Source organism: Anoplophora glabripennis, unplaced genomic scaffold, assembly GCF_000390285.2.
Source record: "Anoplophora glabripennis isolate ALB-LARVAE unplaced genomic scaffold, Agla_2.0 scaffold130, whole genome shotgun sequence".
NCBI classification, from domain to species: Eukaryota; Metazoa; Arthropoda; class Insecta; order Coleoptera; family Cerambycidae; genus Anoplophora; species Anoplophora glabripennis.
In genome coordinates, this window is record NW_019416297.1 from 963,699 (window position 1) to 981,943 (window position 18,245).

The 18,245-nt window shown below is 40.3% G+C and overlaps 1 protein-coding gene across 4 annotated transcripts in view; it reads right to left on the reverse strand.

The window, feature by feature from the left end:
• Positions 1-18,245, reverse strand: part of LOC108904193 — a 66,198-nt gene that overhangs the window by 4,461 nt on the left and 43,492 nt on the right. For all 4 annotated transcript variants that reach the window (XM_018706646.1, XM_023453973.1, XM_018706645.1 and 1 more), the window contains exons 12-14: positions 17,867-18,070; positions 4,968-5,144; positions 4,487-4,672 (exon numbers count right to left, since the gene is read on the reverse strand). In XM_018706646.1, coding sequence (XP_018562162.1) covers positions 4,487-4,672; positions 4,968-5,144; positions 17,867-18,070 — 567 coding nt within the window. The remainder of the gene's footprint in view (positions 1-4,486; positions 4,673-4,967; positions 5,145-17,866; positions 18,071-18,245) is intronic.

Here is an 18,245-nt window from a genome sequence, read left to right on the forward strand (position 1 = left end):
TGACCTTTTGACCCCTTGCCTGATCACCTAGGTCAAAAATTTTTGCGGATTCGGATTCCTGAGGGTCGAAAACATATTTGCGCCCAGGTTTGATCGACAGAGGAAAAAATGGAGGTTCAGCCTTCATTTCAATGGACTAAATACATACAGTAATATTATATATATATTTTATGCCTATACATATTATTCTCCAAACGCAATTAGTAGCAAGATTCTATATATTTTAGTAATTAAGCAGTGTTTTTAAGTTAAAACGACTCGTCAAAGTAAAAAAATATTTCAGGTTAGGTATATATTTTTTTTACTGAAAATAGCAGTTAATTTACATTATCGGATTGTTAATGTGAAAATATAAACATTAGACTGTTGACTATTCCATGTTATACGTGTTTTAAGGTCACTTTTGAAGAAGAAACTACATGTAATTTTAAAAACCGTATTTCTGTTTTTATAATGAAGGAATAGTAATTATAAGATTGTTTAAGCTTATTAACTAAAAATTATTGCCTACTTAATAAAAAAAATATTATTGTCCTTGATAATCTATTACTGATTAATAAAATCTTTACTCTCTTTCCTTATAAGATTATATGTACACAAATTGGAGCCGTTCCTGGAAAATCGGTCCAGCGTAAATTATTAGACTTGTTCGTCGTTCGGTTAAAAAACACACCTTGAAGCGTTGGCCGCTAGAGCAGCACCTGCCGGGGTCCCGTTTCGTGACTCACACTGGGCGATATTTTTTGTACAAAATCCCGTCCTTAAGGACAACTCGAGACTTATCTAGATTCCTATATTCACTACTACTACTACTACCACTACTACTACTACTACTACTACTACTGCCACTAAAAACCCCCCGTAAATTTTCAATATACAGGCTATTCGCAAAATGCGTTAGGAAAATAATGTTTCTATCACGCGAGCTCGCTATGGGACCTATAGTGCAGGGAGTTAGTTATAGTGCTCCAGCGTTGCGCTATGAAAATAACATCACGCTGTTGTACTATCTAGCACTTTCCGTGATAGAAAATAGTATGTGCAACTCGTTCGGAAAAGTTGCCATAGCGCCACTTGGGCGCTTTCCGCACTCGCTTCGCTCGTGCGTCAACTGCGTCCGCGTGGCGCTATTGGCAACTTTTCCCCACTCGTTACACAATGTACTATAGTATGTCATTTGACAAAATGTCAAAATCTCTATTGTTACCATGACACAGGGTTTCAAAGTTAAATTTTTATTTCTATTTGTTGGTCACATTAAATTTATTCTTCAACCAACAGATTTGATATTCGGCACACGAACTAATCTCCATTGACTACAAAATTTTATGATAAAATTGCTTCTCTTTAATGCCGCTAGAGTGCGCTTTACCTGAAACCTAAATAATATTTCCATCATAACTTTTTATTTCGATAGATATAGCAAAACCCAAAGTCTCATTTTAAAGGCAATAAAAAGCATAAAAAATAAGGTACTCTTAATCAGCATTCACCTCACAGTTTAGCCACAAATTGACATTAAAGTTCACCTCTCAACCAAATATCCATATACCTATTTAAATGAAGTCGCGGCTGCTTCAAATTATATAAATTTTGACGTCGCTACTACAACTAAACAATTAAACTAATCAAATAATAATTAAACACCTAAGTCATAATTGCATTACGATCAAGTTGAGAGAGATATGTATTCAAATTTTTAATAACGGGATATGCATTTTTGTTCCGGTCAAGCAAATGGAAATGTGGAAGAGGCTAGAAGGCTTTATACCACAACATTTACTAGAAATCCTTTAAAAACTGTATTGGCAATAGAGATATATTAGAACTATCGAAAGGAAAGAAAGGCTTCTTGAATGAATAGATGGAAATCCAGGTACTAGTACAAGAAAAATTGGGCTACAAGAAGGCAGTGCTAATTCTACGGTTTGGAAAATTCTTCGTGAAGAGCAACTGTACCCCTTTCATGTACAAACTACGAGTAGACTAGACGGTATCTGTTTTGGTTTGGGTGAATCGTATATCCATGGAGATTTTTGGCTTTTTGGCTTTCAAATATCACTAGAAATAATTTTTTTCTATGCGCATAAAAAAAACGTGGGCTTAACATTTGGCGGCGAAAAATTCGAAAAATGTCATATTTTTTTCCTATTTAATTATGTATCTTTTCAAGAATTGATTTTAATCGAAAATAGAAGAGGAAAAAATGTTTGTAATTAAAATTTTTACAAAATATGACTAGTTACAAATCGAATGAATCATGATTATTATTGTAAAAATCGAAAAAAATCTCGAAAAATGGGGTTAAAAAACATTACTTTTTAGGTAAAAACACAATTAGCGTATTTTCAAATGTTTATCGTTAATAATTATTGGTCTTTCAACAGTCCGATCATTATTTATCTTTAAACTTCCTTTAATTATCAACTTTAATTTTTTATTGTATCAAAGGTAAATGCATAAACTTATATACTGTTTTTCAAAGATCAAAAACAAATTTATTGAAATATTCTAAAATTGTTTAAACAACAATTATTTTCAAAATATGTCGAAAATAAGTAATTAACTAATTATTAATTTAATCATCATTTCTTTTGTGATTAAAGTATAATGAGAATATAATGAGAAATTAACTCATTATATTACAAAAATTCGACCAATGTTTAAACAAGCGCCAGAGCTCTTCTAATTGACGGATTCGAATGGTTCAAAAAGCGTTTGAAAGCTTGAGAGAAGTATCTAAGGGCCTTTGCTGTGCAAAATTTTGAAAATTTGCAAATTTTTTTTCAAAATCTGGATTGCAAAATTATTATGCAAAATCTATCTAACCGATTTTGATGAAATTTGGTGTGATGATTCTACATAACATAAACTTTTCTTGAGCCCAAAAAAATTCCCTAAAAAGTAATGTTTTTTAACCCCATATTTGACGATATGTTCGATTTTTACAATAATAATCATGATTCATTCGTTTTGTAACTAGTCATATTTTGTAAAATTTAATTACAAACATTTTTTTCCTTTTCCATTTTCGCCTAAAATCAACTCTTGAAAGGATACATAATTAAATAGGAAGAAAAATATGACATTTATCGAATTTTTTTAACATATTGTGCCGCTAAAAGTTAAGCCCACGTTTTTTTATGCGCATAGAAAAAAATAATTTCTAGTGATATTTGAAAGCCAAAAATCCAAAAATCTCTGTGGATATACGATTAACCCAAATATGGACTGTTTGAAACAGATACCGTCTGGACTAGAGAAGATATGTGTAATTCTCTTTTGCAAAAATATGAAGAAATCAACCAATGTATCGAAACCATACATTCACTGACGAAGCAGGATTTACACGAGAAGAAATTACAAATTTTCGTAATATTCATCAACGGCCTTATAACAACCAATACCCCATCACAGAAAAGCACCATCAGCGCCAGTTTTCATTAAATGTATGGACCGGAATCGTTTTCTTGAAAATGATTTTCCCCTTTTGTTGGGGAATGTCGTCATAGAAACCAGACTGAACATGTGGCTACTTCAGGATGCCGCTCCACCCCACTTCAGTTTAGGACGGAGGACATACAAATGACGCATTTCCTAACCAGTGGATTGAACGAAACGGACTTGGAGCTTGGGCACTTCGTTCGTCTGATATTACTTCATTTTCTGGGGTCACTTAAAACTCTGGTGTACAAAACTCCAGTAAATAATGTCAATGATTTGCGACAAAGGATAAAATTATTGCGAGGATATTAAAAATAGAATTGTCATCTTTTTTTCACGTTAGAAAATTTTTTTTAAATAGTTAGAAAATGTATAGAAATGAACATTTTGAAAATTTATTTTTTTTTTGCTTTCTCACTTTCTAAATTTTAAATTAGTTTTTTTTTGATATACGTATTAATAATCCTAAAACAAAATTATTTATTAGTATTAGTAGTAGCTTTTCTGTGTGGGAGTGAAGTGTTATGTTATGATATATGTGAATAACATAATTTGATGTCAAAACTTTGATGTCAATTTGTAGCTAAACGGTGAGGTTTATGGATGCTGATTAAGAGTACCTTATTTTTTATGTTTTTTTATTGTCTTTAAAATGACACTTATTATACATATCTATGGAAATAAAAAATTTATGATGGAAATATTATTTAGGTTTCAGATAAAGTGCACTCTAGCGGCATTAAAGAAAAGCAATTTTATCGTAAAATAAAAATTTAACTTTGAAACCATATATCATGGAGATTTCAATATTTTGTTAAATGTCAAACTAACATTACTTTGCCCTGCGGAACCTCCCCTTAAAATTTCTTAACGCATTTTGCAAACACCCTGTATTTAGATTAAATACTTAAATATTTTTAGATTGTCTTTAAAAAAAACTAATACCTACTTACTAATTTTCTATGAATACTGAAACTATAAACATCTGGTTGATTAATTACTTAACCAATTTAATTTTTAATTTTTATAATTGTTGCCTCACCTTGTAAGTCCACTGATGAACCGCTAATGCAAGCTTTATGGCAAGCTTCCCTTGTGTCAAAATTATTTTTGTTTCCGTAACATCCAGTATAATTGAAGTTAGAACACAGTTTCCTGTCTTTATCGAAATACCATCTCTTGTGGGATTCTCTACATCTTCCCTTAACGGCTGGTAGGTAACAGGCATCTATGAATAAAAAATAGATCATTTACATTCGTTAGTAAAATTAAAAAATTTTATTAAGAGAAAAAATAGGATTCCCGCAATATTCCGTCTGTAGTGCAACTTTACGGAACATATATTTTTAACGGGTGATAGGTCTAAAGTCTTATTCAATGAGTTCATTTTATAGATAAGTAATTTCGTTGCTATACAAGACTTTTGTAAAATGAGATATGTAATATGTATTATGATTATTAATGGCTGGTTATGTAACTAACAGTTTAAAAGTAAACAAATAAATAAATATTAAATATCCTACCTTGATCATTTGGGTTTATGCAAATTTTGTCACATTCCTCTTGAGTTTTAAAACGGTTTTCGTTACCGCCACAGCCTCCGTACCAAAACGGTGAACACTGTCCACTATTAATGCTAAAGTAATACTGTAACTCATAGTTGGTACAAGTACCTGAGACTTTTGGAAGGGAACATGCCTCTGCAACCATAATCGAAAGAATTGTTATTAATTATAGAGCTTCGGTATCATCATCTTCAAGAACATCATAAATGTGTACCACACACAAAGGTAATAACACAAAAATATAATATTAATGTACATTTATAGATTTAATAGAATGACTACGAGCATCCAGTTGCTACCAGGTCTGAGACAAACAGAGTGTATAAACAGATCGACATGCATCTTATTTTACAAAATTAATTATTTCTATTCAGTATTGGATGACGTTTTCAATTGACATTGAGAGATTATAGATATCGTTAATAATTAAAAAACTAAATTTATTTTAAAAACGATTACAACAATACACAATTAATAAAATGAAAATATAATGCATACATATTTTTAAAATAAATAATCATGAATAAATATGTACAATCAGAGTTTATTTATTTAATTCGTTAATAATAAAACTCCCTGTAGTATTCGCAATATGAATGTTCAACAATGTGAAATAAAATTTTGCCAGCTACTCACAGACACTTTGTTGACTTCTCTGACCAGTATTTCAAAAGAGTGGTAGAATATTATTACAGTAACACGCTACATTCTGATTGATGATATACCTATGTTCTATGGGACTAAATATAGTGATAGCACTGTGTGTTCCTTACATTACATTTACATTTAGTAAAATTATGGCAGAAGTTTTTTTTCTACATTGGAGTCTATTAAGTCCCTTTTTGGTGTAACTTCATGAAAATATATATCATTTTGATATACAGGGTGTGCCATTTACCAGCTATGACAGGTACTTCATCGAGAGATTTGATTGACTAGGGAGATAGGTATAGTATACAAATACAAACACACAAGCAAAGGAAAAGAATAATAAAACATGCCGAATATGAAGATTATTGGACTCCTAAAGGGGAGTTATTAGAAGATTGGATCATAATTCATAATATTCATGGAAACAGTGTGATTGGCTTGGAATTAAATAATCCCCCTTCTTTTTCTGAAAATGGCTGGTCTGGCACATCCTGAATATACATAGATGGTATGCCATTTAACACTCGCGCTGCCAATATCTCCGAAACGAAGAATTTATTTTAGTTCCATCACACTGTTTCGAGGAATATTATGAATTATGATCCATTCTTCTAATAACTCCCCTTTCGGCTAATCCAAACAGGAGTCCAACAATCTTCAGATTCGGCATGTTTTATTATTCCTTTCCTTTGATTGTGTGTTTGTATTTGTATACTATACCTATCTCCCTAGTCAATCAAATCTCTCGATGAAGTACCTGTCATAGCTATCCAACCATGTTTCGTCTAAGTATACAGGCTGTTACAAATTCGTTTCTCACTACAGGGATCTCGGAAACGGTAAGAGATACGAAGGAACTTAAATGGAGGCAAAGTTGCGTAATCAAGGGACCAACATTATGCCTCTCAAAAAATCAAGTCTAACATGATTAGTTTTTGAAAAATAATACGAAATTTTGTAAATACGTTTTTGTTTAATTTCAGCCTTGTTTGACGTGATGTAACGAAGTGATTTTCCGACACCCCACATTTGTGTTCTTTTTATTAAATTATATTAATAAATATAGTTTACTGCACCGGCACTATTATTGGCATTTCAAACGCCGTCCGTCACCGCGTAGCGCCAAGTCGATGACCTGCAAACTCACAGTGCATATGACAGTCGTCCGCCTGCCAGCGTAGGAACCAGACGTGCCGAGTGCAGCCTGCCGTCCAGCCAGCAATACGTCACCATCACCTGAGTAAGAATTTTACAAGTCCCGATTAGGAGAACTACGCAGCCGCCGCCGAAGCATCGCCAGGGCTTAGGAATTAAGTCGCCGCAAGAGTTTTAGTTGACCACGAGGCATAGCAGAGACAAGTCAAGCCGTCAGCCGTTCCAGTAAGACCTACGTCACCAGTAAGGAATTGGTAAGATTTCACTAAGTCCAGCCTGAAGAAACTGTGCAGTCGCTAGGATTCGCCCCACGAATGTAGCAGACAGGCTGTATTCAAAGGATTAGTCTACCACGAGCCGTCGTCGCATCCAGTCGAGCCGCCAGCCGACCTGCCCGAAGATACGTCACCGCTGGAAGTAGGTGAGAATTCTACAAGTCCAGGTTAGACGAACTGCGCAGCCGCCAATCCAAGACGAGGGACTTAGGAAACAAACGAAATTGGAGAANTTGTTGCCTTTTACGCAGACACGCCAATGGATTTTCGTTTCCGGCACGCTTCATCCCCCTTACTAGTCCGAAAGCTGGCGATGAATCACTCTCTATAATTTCGGCCGTGGAGTATAGTAATGTAGTGTCAATTTATTCTGGAATATTATAAGCGTTTTGTAATTTATATGTAATTTATTTACAAATCTACATAAATTGTGTTTAAAAAAAAATTCTGTTTACCTTTTCGCCAATGAGTTTTTAAAAAATCATCACAACAGGTTAATTATTTTGAAGAGAAGCCATTTTGACATCGACAAAATTTGGTCTTTGGCGGAGATGTTTATAGCATTGTCGTCGAGTTCCATGTTAAGGGGACGATTTAGTATGTATATTTTTACCGTGTAACACAGCTTCAGATGAGGACACAAATCATCGAAGAAACTAACATAATTGAATATTATTATATATCAATGTATTCGCAATGGTTCCCGCTAGTGAGTGAGATAAATTTCAATGCTCATGAGAACAGAAGAATAATTTAAATAAATGCCAAAGTACCTCAATTTTAACNTTTAGTTCCATCACACTGTTTCGAGGAATATTATGAATTATGATCCATTCTTCTAATAACTCCCCTTTCGGCTAATCCAAACAGGAGTCCAACAATCTTCAGATTCGGCATGTTTTATTATTCCTTTCCTTTGATTGTGTGTTTGTATTTGTATACTATACCTATCTCCCTAGTCAATCAAATCTCTCGATGAAGTACCTGTCATAGCTATCCAACCATGTTTCGTCTAAGTATACAGGCTGTTACAAATTCGCTTCTCACTACAGGGATCTCGGAAACGGTAAGAGATACGAAGGAACTTAAATGGAGGCAAAGTTGCGTAATCAAGGGACCAACATTATGCCTCTCAAAAAATCAAGTCTAACATGATTAGTTTTTGAAAAATAATACGAAATTTTGTAAATACGTTTTTGTTTAATTTCAGCCTTGTTTGACGTGATGTAACGAAGTGATTTTCCGACACCCCACATTTGTGTTCTTTTTATTAAATTATATTAATAAATATAGTTTACTGCACCGGCACTATTATTGGCATTTCAAACGCCGTCCGTCACCGCGTAGCGCCAAGTCGATGACCTGCAAACTCACAGTGCATATGACAGTCGTCCGCCTGCCAGCGTAGGAACCAGACGTGCCGAGTGCAGCCTGCCGTCCAGCCAGCAATACGTCACCATCACCTGAGTAAGAATTTTACAAGTCCCGATTAGGAGAACTACGCAGCCGCCGCCGAAGCATCGCCAGGGCTTAGGAATTAAGTCGCCGCAAGAGTTTTAGTTGACCACGAGGCATAGCAGAGACAAGTCAAGCCGTCAGCCGTTCCAGTAAGACCTACGTCACCAGTAAGGAATTGGTAAGATTTCACTAAGTCCAGCCTGAAGAAACTGTGCAGTCGCTAGGATTCGCCCCACGAATGTAGCAGACAGGCTGTATTCAAAGGATTAGTCTACCACGAGCCGTCGTCGCATCCAGTCGAGCCGCCAGCCGCCCTGCCCGAAGATACGATACCGCTGGAAGTGGGTGAGAATTTTACAAGTCCAGTTTAGACGAACTGCGCAGCCGCCAATCCAAGACGAGGGACTTAGGAAACAAACGAAATTGAAGAAGGCAGTTCATCTCCAGCCGCCGCCAACACCAGTCCAGTCCGAAGACCGCCGAAGTAAGTTAGGTTCCGCGCAGATTCAATGCGCAAGTCTCTTGAGGTGACAAGAGACCTGACAAGGTAATTGTACTGCAGAGTTAGTCCTGTTCCAGCATTCCGACCGACCAGACGTGCCCAGGAAGAGAAGTGAGTCAAGGTTTAGGGAACCTAGGTAAAGACTTGCCTGCTGTCCGTTCTACTAATAATATCTTCTCTTTTCAGTTATCCGCCGTACCGCGAAAGGAAAGCCGTTCAGCTTGCAAATGGTAACTTGGTGACAGTAACCGAGGTTTACCAAATTCAAATTCCGGATAGGCAGTAAAGAATTTGATGAGAGGCTATGATATCTCACAAATTTATCCTCCGATGTTGTGCTAGGAATGGACATCCTGCACAAGCACAATTTCCTGATAAATCCGTCCGCTGCCACCGTTATCCTGGATAATACCGTCATTTCGTCAACACCAAGCCCCAATGTAGATCCCTTGGTGGTTCTGTCGTCGACCCCAACACCAACGGAGGAAGAGAAGCTAAAATCCTTCTTGGATACCGAGTTACCTAGCTTCAAGGATTTACATGGTACTACCGGCTTGATACAACACCAGATCCGCCTGTCACCGCCCGAACCGATTAAACAAATGTACCGCCCGCAAAACCTGAAGATGCAGGACATTATCAACAAGGAGGTTGATGAAATGCTGCACAACGGGATAATAGAGCCGTCCGACAGCCCGTGGAGTTCACCCGTCGTCATCGTCCGCAAAAAGGATGGAAAACCTCGATTCTGCATCGACTTCCGAAAAGTCAACGAGGTTACCGAGAAAGACGCCTACCCGTTACCGTACATCAACGCGATACTGGACAAGCTCCGCAAGGCCAGATATATCTCCAGTTTAGACCTTAAGCAGGGATACTGGCAGATTCCACTTACTGCCGAGAGCAAACCGATCACTGCTTTCACCGTCCCCGGCAGAGGCCTGTTCCAGTTTCGAGTCATGCCTTTTGGACTTCACTCGGCTCCAGCTACATTCCAACGACTCCTAGATAGGATCATTGGACCGGAAATGGAACCCTATGCGTTTGCCTACCTGGATGACATCATTGTATTAGGGGAAACCTTTGAAGAACACCTGGACAATTTACGAGAAGTATTCCGCCGACTACGAATGGCTAACCTGCAGCTAAACCCCGACAAATGCGAGTTCTGCAGGAAGTCGCTCAAATACCTAGGACATATCGTCACCGCTGAGGGGATTCAGACAGATCCTGAAAAGGTGGACTCGATCAAGAAGTTCCCCACCCCTCGAAACATCCGAGACGTCCGCCGCTTCCTAGGAATGGCTTCCTGGTACCGACGCTTTGTACCGTCATTTTCCCAGATTGTGACTCCGTTAACCCGATTACTCCGGAAAAATCACCGTTTCAAGTGGACCAGTGACCAAGAAGACGCCTTCAACCACTTGAAGAACTGCCTGACCGAAGCTCCGATTTTAACCTGTCCGGACTTCGAACAACCGTTTACCCTCCAGACCGATGCCTCCGATCATGGACTGGGAGCAGCTCTGACCCAGAATATCGACGGATACGACCGAGTGATAGCGTATGCTAGTCGCACACTGTCGCCTGCCGAAAAGAATTACTCCGTCACTGAACGAGAGTGTTTGGCTATAGTGTGGGGCATAGAGAAGATGAGACCGTATCTTGAAGGCTATCACTTCACCGTCCTGACCGACCATCAATCTCTGCGATGGCTGCATTCCATCAAAAGTCCTGCCGGCCGTCTAGCCCGATGGAGCGTATTCCTGCAGCAATACGACTTCGAAATTAAGTACCGCAAGGGAACCCTAAACCGAGTAGCCGATGCTCTGTCCCGTCAGCCGATAGAAGGAACTTCTTCTGCACCAAGTACCGGAGAACTATGCGTCCTGAATGAGCCGCCAAACTGTTCATGGTATAGCAGAAAGAAGTCGGAGGTCGAGAGAAACCCTGAAGCATTCCCGGATTATTGCATACGCAATAACCGTCTGTTCCGCCACTTCTGGGATTCCAGCGACTTAACCGAACCCGATCTATCCGATCCATGGAAGCTATGCGTCCCCACGCCGCTCCGCTCAGCGGTTTTGCAAGAGAACCATGATGCTCCGTCCGCTGGACACATGGGAATTGCTAAAACCATCGCTCGCATGTCACAAAAGTACTATTGGCCTGGTATGTTCCGCGATATCGCCAAGTACGTACGAAGTTGTATGCAGTGTCAGCGGTACAAGCCGTCTCAGCAACAAACTGCTGGGAAGATGCAACCGTCCACCAACCGCCAACCATGGGAAACCGTCAGCACCGACCTAATAGGGCCCCTTCCGCGATCCAGTAAGGGAAATAACTTCTTGATAGTTTTTCAAGATCGTTTTACCAAATGGATCCAATGCCGTCCGCTAAGGAGTGCTACCGCCCGGAATGTCAGTCAAGCTCTCTACGAGGAAATTATTACCCGTTTCGGATGTCCCCGCACCATTATCAGTGATAATGGCACCCAGTATGACAGCCGTGTTTTCCGGTCCTTGTTGGAAGAGTTTGGTATCCAGCACCGTTTCACCCCGCCGTACACACCGCAAGCAAACCCGGTCGAACGTGCCAACCGTACGATCAAAACTATGATAGCCCAGTACTGCGAGCAGGATCACAAGAAATGGGATCAACACCTGAGTGACCTGCAGCTGGCCATCAATAGTTCAAGACACGAATCCACCGGATTTACGCCCGCATTCTTAAACTTTGGACGGGAGTCGCATTTACCGAAGACCGTATATCGGGAGAATGCTGAAACCCCCGCCGAACCGCCTGAAGACAACCAAATCCCGGCTGTGCACACCGACCGTCTGGAAAAGCTAACCGAAGTATTTCAGCTGGTGCGTGTAAAGCTAGCACAAGCTTTCACGTCCCAAAGCCGCTACTACAACCTCCGCCGCCGTGAATGGCGTTGTTATAAAGGTGACCGCGTTATGAAACAGGAAAACCCTCTGTCGTCCGCAATCAAGGGTTTCGCCGCAAAATTAGCACCAAAGTATTCCGGATCGTATACCGTTACCGATGTCGTCTCGCTGGTGGTATACAATCTTAAGTCAGATACCGGAAAGAGGACTAACAGAGTCCACCTTAAAGACCTAAAACCGTTTGCCTCTTCCAGTGTCGAACGCTAGATTGCCACCACCGCCACGCCGCCAGCCCGGGAAACCACCCCGAGGAGCCCCCGTGCCACCCACACAGAACCTCCGCGTGGACGCGGAAAGAAAGCGCCGTTGGGGGATTATCCGGCAAGCTCGAGCCCGGTTGGGAGCCCGTTTCCTTGCCAATACCACAGGGCGAAAGCCTACCCGCCCCACAAAGCCGCCCACCACGAAAGGCAAAGTTGATCCACCCAGCCGACCAGAGAACCGCACACCATTTTCGGGGATAACGATAACAACATCGTGTTGTTCCCTGGCTGACATACCTCTGCCGCCCTACCGCCAGATAACCACCGTTCCGACTCCAGCTCCGACACCACCGGCCCCGAAGAGCCACCAATCTCTGACTACTACCGCCTCCCTGACTGACCGGATAAGCCAATACCCAAACTCCCGGGAATGGGATGACGCGCTGTACCAGGCCGTCTCCGCCGTCAGACCCGTTGGCATACCCCCGACAGAAAGGTGGCGGTACCGATGTCAAACCAGGGACGGGAGAATCAGTTGGGTGACAGTGTGGCCCCGGGAAACATAACACCCGAACCGAAAAAAAAAAAACAATTATATTTTTCATTATCCGTCCGTTCGTATTTTTGTAGCTTACACCAGAAATAAAAGTTTATTTTTTATAAGATATTTCTTTATTTTCCAGACCGAAATCTTCTTTCAGATGGAGGCACCGAATCTCGAACTACATGTATCCCAGGCCGACCAAGACCTAGTCTTATTAGCGCTGGAAAATGCGCTGCAGGAAGATTCCGGCCGACCCGGACCGTCACGGAACCTCTCCGAGGAAATCTCGATCCAACCAGCCAAGGAATCATCCGACACCGTTCCTATGGAATGGAAGTGGACGAACTCCCCCACCGAAACGCCGGTCATACTAACCCCGCAGGCAGAATCCGATTTGGGTATTCAACCCATATCTTCCCAAGCAGCTACCGTGGTTACTGACCCATTAGAAGTAACCTCTGAAATAATCCACCAAGTCCAGGCCAAGTGGGAGGAGCCGCAATCAATCTCGCCACCAACCCGCAAAGATTGTCCACTTTACTTACCAGTGGATCGTTGGGAGTTATGTTGGCGATGTGGCTATCCTGGCCATTCCCGTCAAACCTACACCCGGACACGACGCCTGTTTTGTTCCCGATGTGGGAGATATGGCATAATGTCCAAGGACTGTACATGCGAAAACCGCCCGCATGCCAGCCCCAGCCGCAGCCGTTTATCCGCAGTTCCTCGACACCGTTCCCGCTCACATCCAGGACACCGTACCGCATCCAGAGGAGTTCAATGTTATTTCCCGGACATTTTCCGCCGTACCGAAACCACTTCCAAGGGCATCCAATGCAACTTGCTGCCCTAAAAACCGAAATCCGTTCCGACCAGAAATACCGTTTTGTTTGATTTTGTTTTGATTTTGCTTTTCTAGGGTAAAATACTGTTCAGCACTGAAAGCTGTAGAGGATAAATTATTTTGGTTTGTATAGAAGCCTTTTCCGAGTTTAGTTTTTGTTTTTGTGAAAGGTGAACATATCCCCAAATAAAGTTTACTAACCTGTGTGGGGTATGCGCCTTGTAAGCCAGGGAGTTATTTGAAAAAAAAATAAAAATTTCATTTTTATTTTTTTTAGCGGAAGTAAGAGGGGGGTGTAACGAAGTGATTTTCCGACACCCCACATTTGTGTTCTTTTTATTAAATTATATTAATAAATATAGTTTACCGCACCGGCACTATTATTGGCATTGCAAACGCCGTCCGTCACCGCGTAGCGCCAAGTCGATGGCCTGCAAACTCACACCGCATATGACAGTCGTCCGCCTGCCAGCGTAGGAACCAGACGTGCCGAGTGTAGCCTGCCGTCCAGCCAGCAATACGTCACCACCACCTGAGTAAGAATTTTACAAGTCCCGATTAGGAGAACTACGCAGCCGCCGCCGAAGCATCGCCAGGGCTTAGGAATTAAGCCGCCGCAAGAGTTTTAGTTGACCACGAGGCATAGCAGAGACAAGTCAAGCCGTCAGCCGTTCCAGTAAGACCTACGTCACCAGTAAGGAATTGGTAAGATTTCACTAAGTCCAGCCTGAAGAAACTGTGCAGTCGCTAGGATTCGCCCCACGAATGTAGCAGACAGGCTGTATTCAAAGGATTAGTCTACCACGAGCCGTCGTCGCATCCAGTCGAGCCGCCAGCCGACCTGCCCGAAGATACGTCACCGCTGGAAGTAGGTGAGAATTCTACAAGTCCAGGTTAGACGAACTGCGCAGCCGCCAATCCAAGACGAGGGACTTAGGAAACAAACGAAATTGGAGAAGTCAGTTCATCTCCAGCCGCCGCCAACACCAGTCCAGTCCGAAGACCGCTGCAGTAAGTTAGGTTCCGCGCAGATTCAATGCGCAAGTCTCTTGAGGTGACAAGAGACCTGACGAGGTAATTGTACTGCAGAGTTAGTCCTGTTCCAGCGTTCCGACCGACCAGACGTGCCCAGGAAAGAAGTGAGTCAAAGTTAGGGAACATAGGTAAAGACTTGGCCGCTGTCCGTTTGTATTAATCATAGCTTCTCTTTTCAGTATCCGCCGTACCACGACAAGGAAAGGTGCACTGTTGTCTCTGTCCGGTGCACTGGACCTAAACTGCGAGTTCGGCTTATAGGATGTTGTCTCCCCCTTTTTCTGTCCTATGAGTTGAAACGCAGGTCGTACCGAACCGCCGACATACGACAAGGAAGGGTGCATTGTTGTCACTGTCCGATGCATTCGACCTAACTGCGCGCTCTGCTGATAGAATGTCGTGTCCCATTTCCTTTCTGTTCTATGAGTGGAGACGCAGGTCGTAGTTAATCTCGTTTCTCTTTCAGGTACGACGTGGTTGGGTGTACTGTTGTCTCTTTCCGGTACACTTAACCTAACTGCGCGTTCGGCTGATAGGATGTTGTCATCCTTTCCTCCCTTTCTGTCCTATGAGTTGAAACGCAGGTCGTAACTAATCCATCTTTCTTTCAGAGATTTTCTGCCAGCCGCCTGCCAGGATTGAGGAGCCCCGCTGTTACTGTTTTATTGCTTTTGTGTAAAGATAGTAGCCAAGTCTAGTCTATAGTTATTGTTTGTAGCTTTGCTTTGCTAGATCGCTTCCTTCTTTCTGGTATCTGCACTACCGCTTACCGCATTAACCGTTTGCCTGTTTTACCATTCCGCTGGCTCTGCTGTGCTTTGCTTTCGTCAGGTCACCGCTTAACACCGCACCGACATTTTACCGTTTTCCGTAGTCACCCTGTATATAACCGTAACCGTTTAGCTTTAGATTTAGAGTAGCATAGTGTATATAGGTAGAATTGGACTAAATAAATGTAACGATTTGTGGCCTTTTATTCCTGTGTGAAGTCTAACTCTCTCTAGACCCTCTGGACATACCGTGTCTTCACTGTAGCCGCCCGAGTAATGGTGTTTCTGCACTATAAACGGAAACTGGCGCCCGAGGAAACCGCCGCCGCTCAGGCGTCATAGTGACGAACGACGCAAATAACACGTCACAGTGATATTAAAAAAATAACACTTTCTATTGGCCACTTTTTGCCCTCTATCGAATGGCATAATAAATTTTTATATGTAACGTTTCGTCTTTCCAGGACCATCTTCAATTAAAATAAACATAGAAATCTAAATAAAAAATTTAGATAAATTTGGAACGAATACATTGCAGTTGAATTTTTCGACACAAAACATCTGAATATGGTTCGGGCTGACGCAGTACAGTATTGGGGGTCATGAAGGCTTGCAAAAAATGAAAAAAAAATTCCAGGGCCGTATTTAAAAAGATGAAGTTGATGATGGTCCTGGAATGACGAAAAGTTAGATATAAAATTTGATTATGCCATTCGATAGCGGGCAAAAAGTTGCCGTGAGAAAGTTTTCTTCTTTTTTCAATATAACCTCAAACAATGCTGAAATTAAGCAAAAACGGGTTTCCAAAATTTCGTTTTTTTTTTCAAATATTTCGGAAACTAATCATGTTAGCGTTGATTTTTCAGAAGCATAATGTTAGTCCTCTGATTATGCAACTTTGCCCCATTTAAGCTAGTTCGGATCTCTTACCCTTTTCGATATCCCTTAGTAGTGAGAAGACAATATGTAACAGCCTGTATAATAGGACTGTTCTCACGACGATATTGGTTGTTATTTCCGATTCGATCGTTTCGATTCTAGGATCAATTGCCTTTGATTTTGTAGGTTGACTGTAATTTCAGTTTGATGTTTAAGTCATTGTAGCTGCCAATTCTTAATGAGTGTTTACAACGATAACATGTTACTTCATTTTTCGATATGAATACACACACATATACGACGAATTAGAGTTATTTTCAACGTGCCTAATTTTATTGAAATAATTAGAAAAAACAATGAAATACAACGCATTGATAGCATTATTATTGACCCTGTTATTCTACCCAATAGACTGACTGAATGGGGAACTTGATTTAGAATTTTTGCAAAACACTTTACCCGAGTTATTGGAAGGTGTACTGTTATTACTCAGAGCTAACATTCCCTCGTCGATGAATCGGTAGAGGGAATAATGCTCCTGTTAACTCGCCTGTACGTTCACCAGGCACCTTGGGCCACTCTGAAAACAACAGTGTATGCTTCCACATCTAACACTGAAGAAGAGTTGTGGGGGCATATCCAAATTGCCGTAAATGTTTTAAAAAATTGCCCTCAAGAACTGTAAAGGGTAGCCTTTAACTTTCTTCGCCGAATTAACCTTTGTTGTAGAAACAACGGTGGTCATTTTGAACAGTTTGTTGTTAAATTTGTTACTTTTATCTCCAGCATTATTTATTGTATTTGATTACTTTTACTAATTATGTCAATAAAACTAGGCACGTTGTAAATAACTCTAATTCATCGTATGTGTGTGTGTGTGTGTGTGTGTGTGTATCCATATCGAAAAATGAAGTAATATGTAATATATCTTATCGTAATAAACATTCATTAAGAATTAGCAGGTACAATTACTTAAAGATCAAGCTGAAATTATCGTCAACAAGTCAACCTACAAAATCAGTGCCTACTAGCACTTTGTTAAGTATTGTAATATGGGTGGCAAGATAATGTAGACATTCAAAAAATATTTTTTTGTAACCAAACCGCTCAAATCAAAATTCTACAAGAGGCCTAAAAACTTCCAAATGGTATCACCTATCAAATTAAAAATAGTTGTCATTATTACCCGAAAGAGGAAAAGTTATGAACGGATATTGTCACAACAATTTTGTAGGAGTTGTAAGTTTTCAAAAACACTCTGTATGTGTAGATCGGAAGCAAAAGTTCAAACCCCAAAAATAATAAAAATCGATTAATACGTATTCGAGTTATTTACAAAATTCTAAAAATTTTCACTAACTGAGGCCAACTAGCGGCCAAACGAAGCGATTTCGGATATAGGTGAATTAGCCTAAATCTAAATTTTGAGTCCACGAATCTGTGGTCTTCCGTTGTACACGTTATTCTGGGACACTCTGTATAATATGATATAACTATCCGGTGCATAAGCTGCCTGGTATCGCAAAAATCGGATTTGTTATACCTTTCTAACTACAATAATTACGAGTAGGTATATTATTTTCATACCTTGCGGCCTTTTTCTTTTAGATGGCGATGCGCAAATTTGTAGGCATTCCTGTTGAGTTGAGAATCTGTTTGAATTTCCAAGACAACCAGAATATAAATATTTTACGCATTCGTCTTTCTTCTGATCGTAAAACCAAAATAATTCTGGCGTTGCTGCACAAGGGTGTTGCATTTGTCCCAAAAATATGGGTAATTTACACCTATCTAAAAATATACAGTAAAGATAAGAGTGAAAACAACATCTAATTATACGTAATATATTAATTAGGTATACATGGTGTTTATGCCCTTCATGAGATTATCTCATGGATGGTTCTATATCAAAAGGAATGATTGAACCTAGTGTATAGTGATTGAATCAAGTGTTTTGAGACAATTT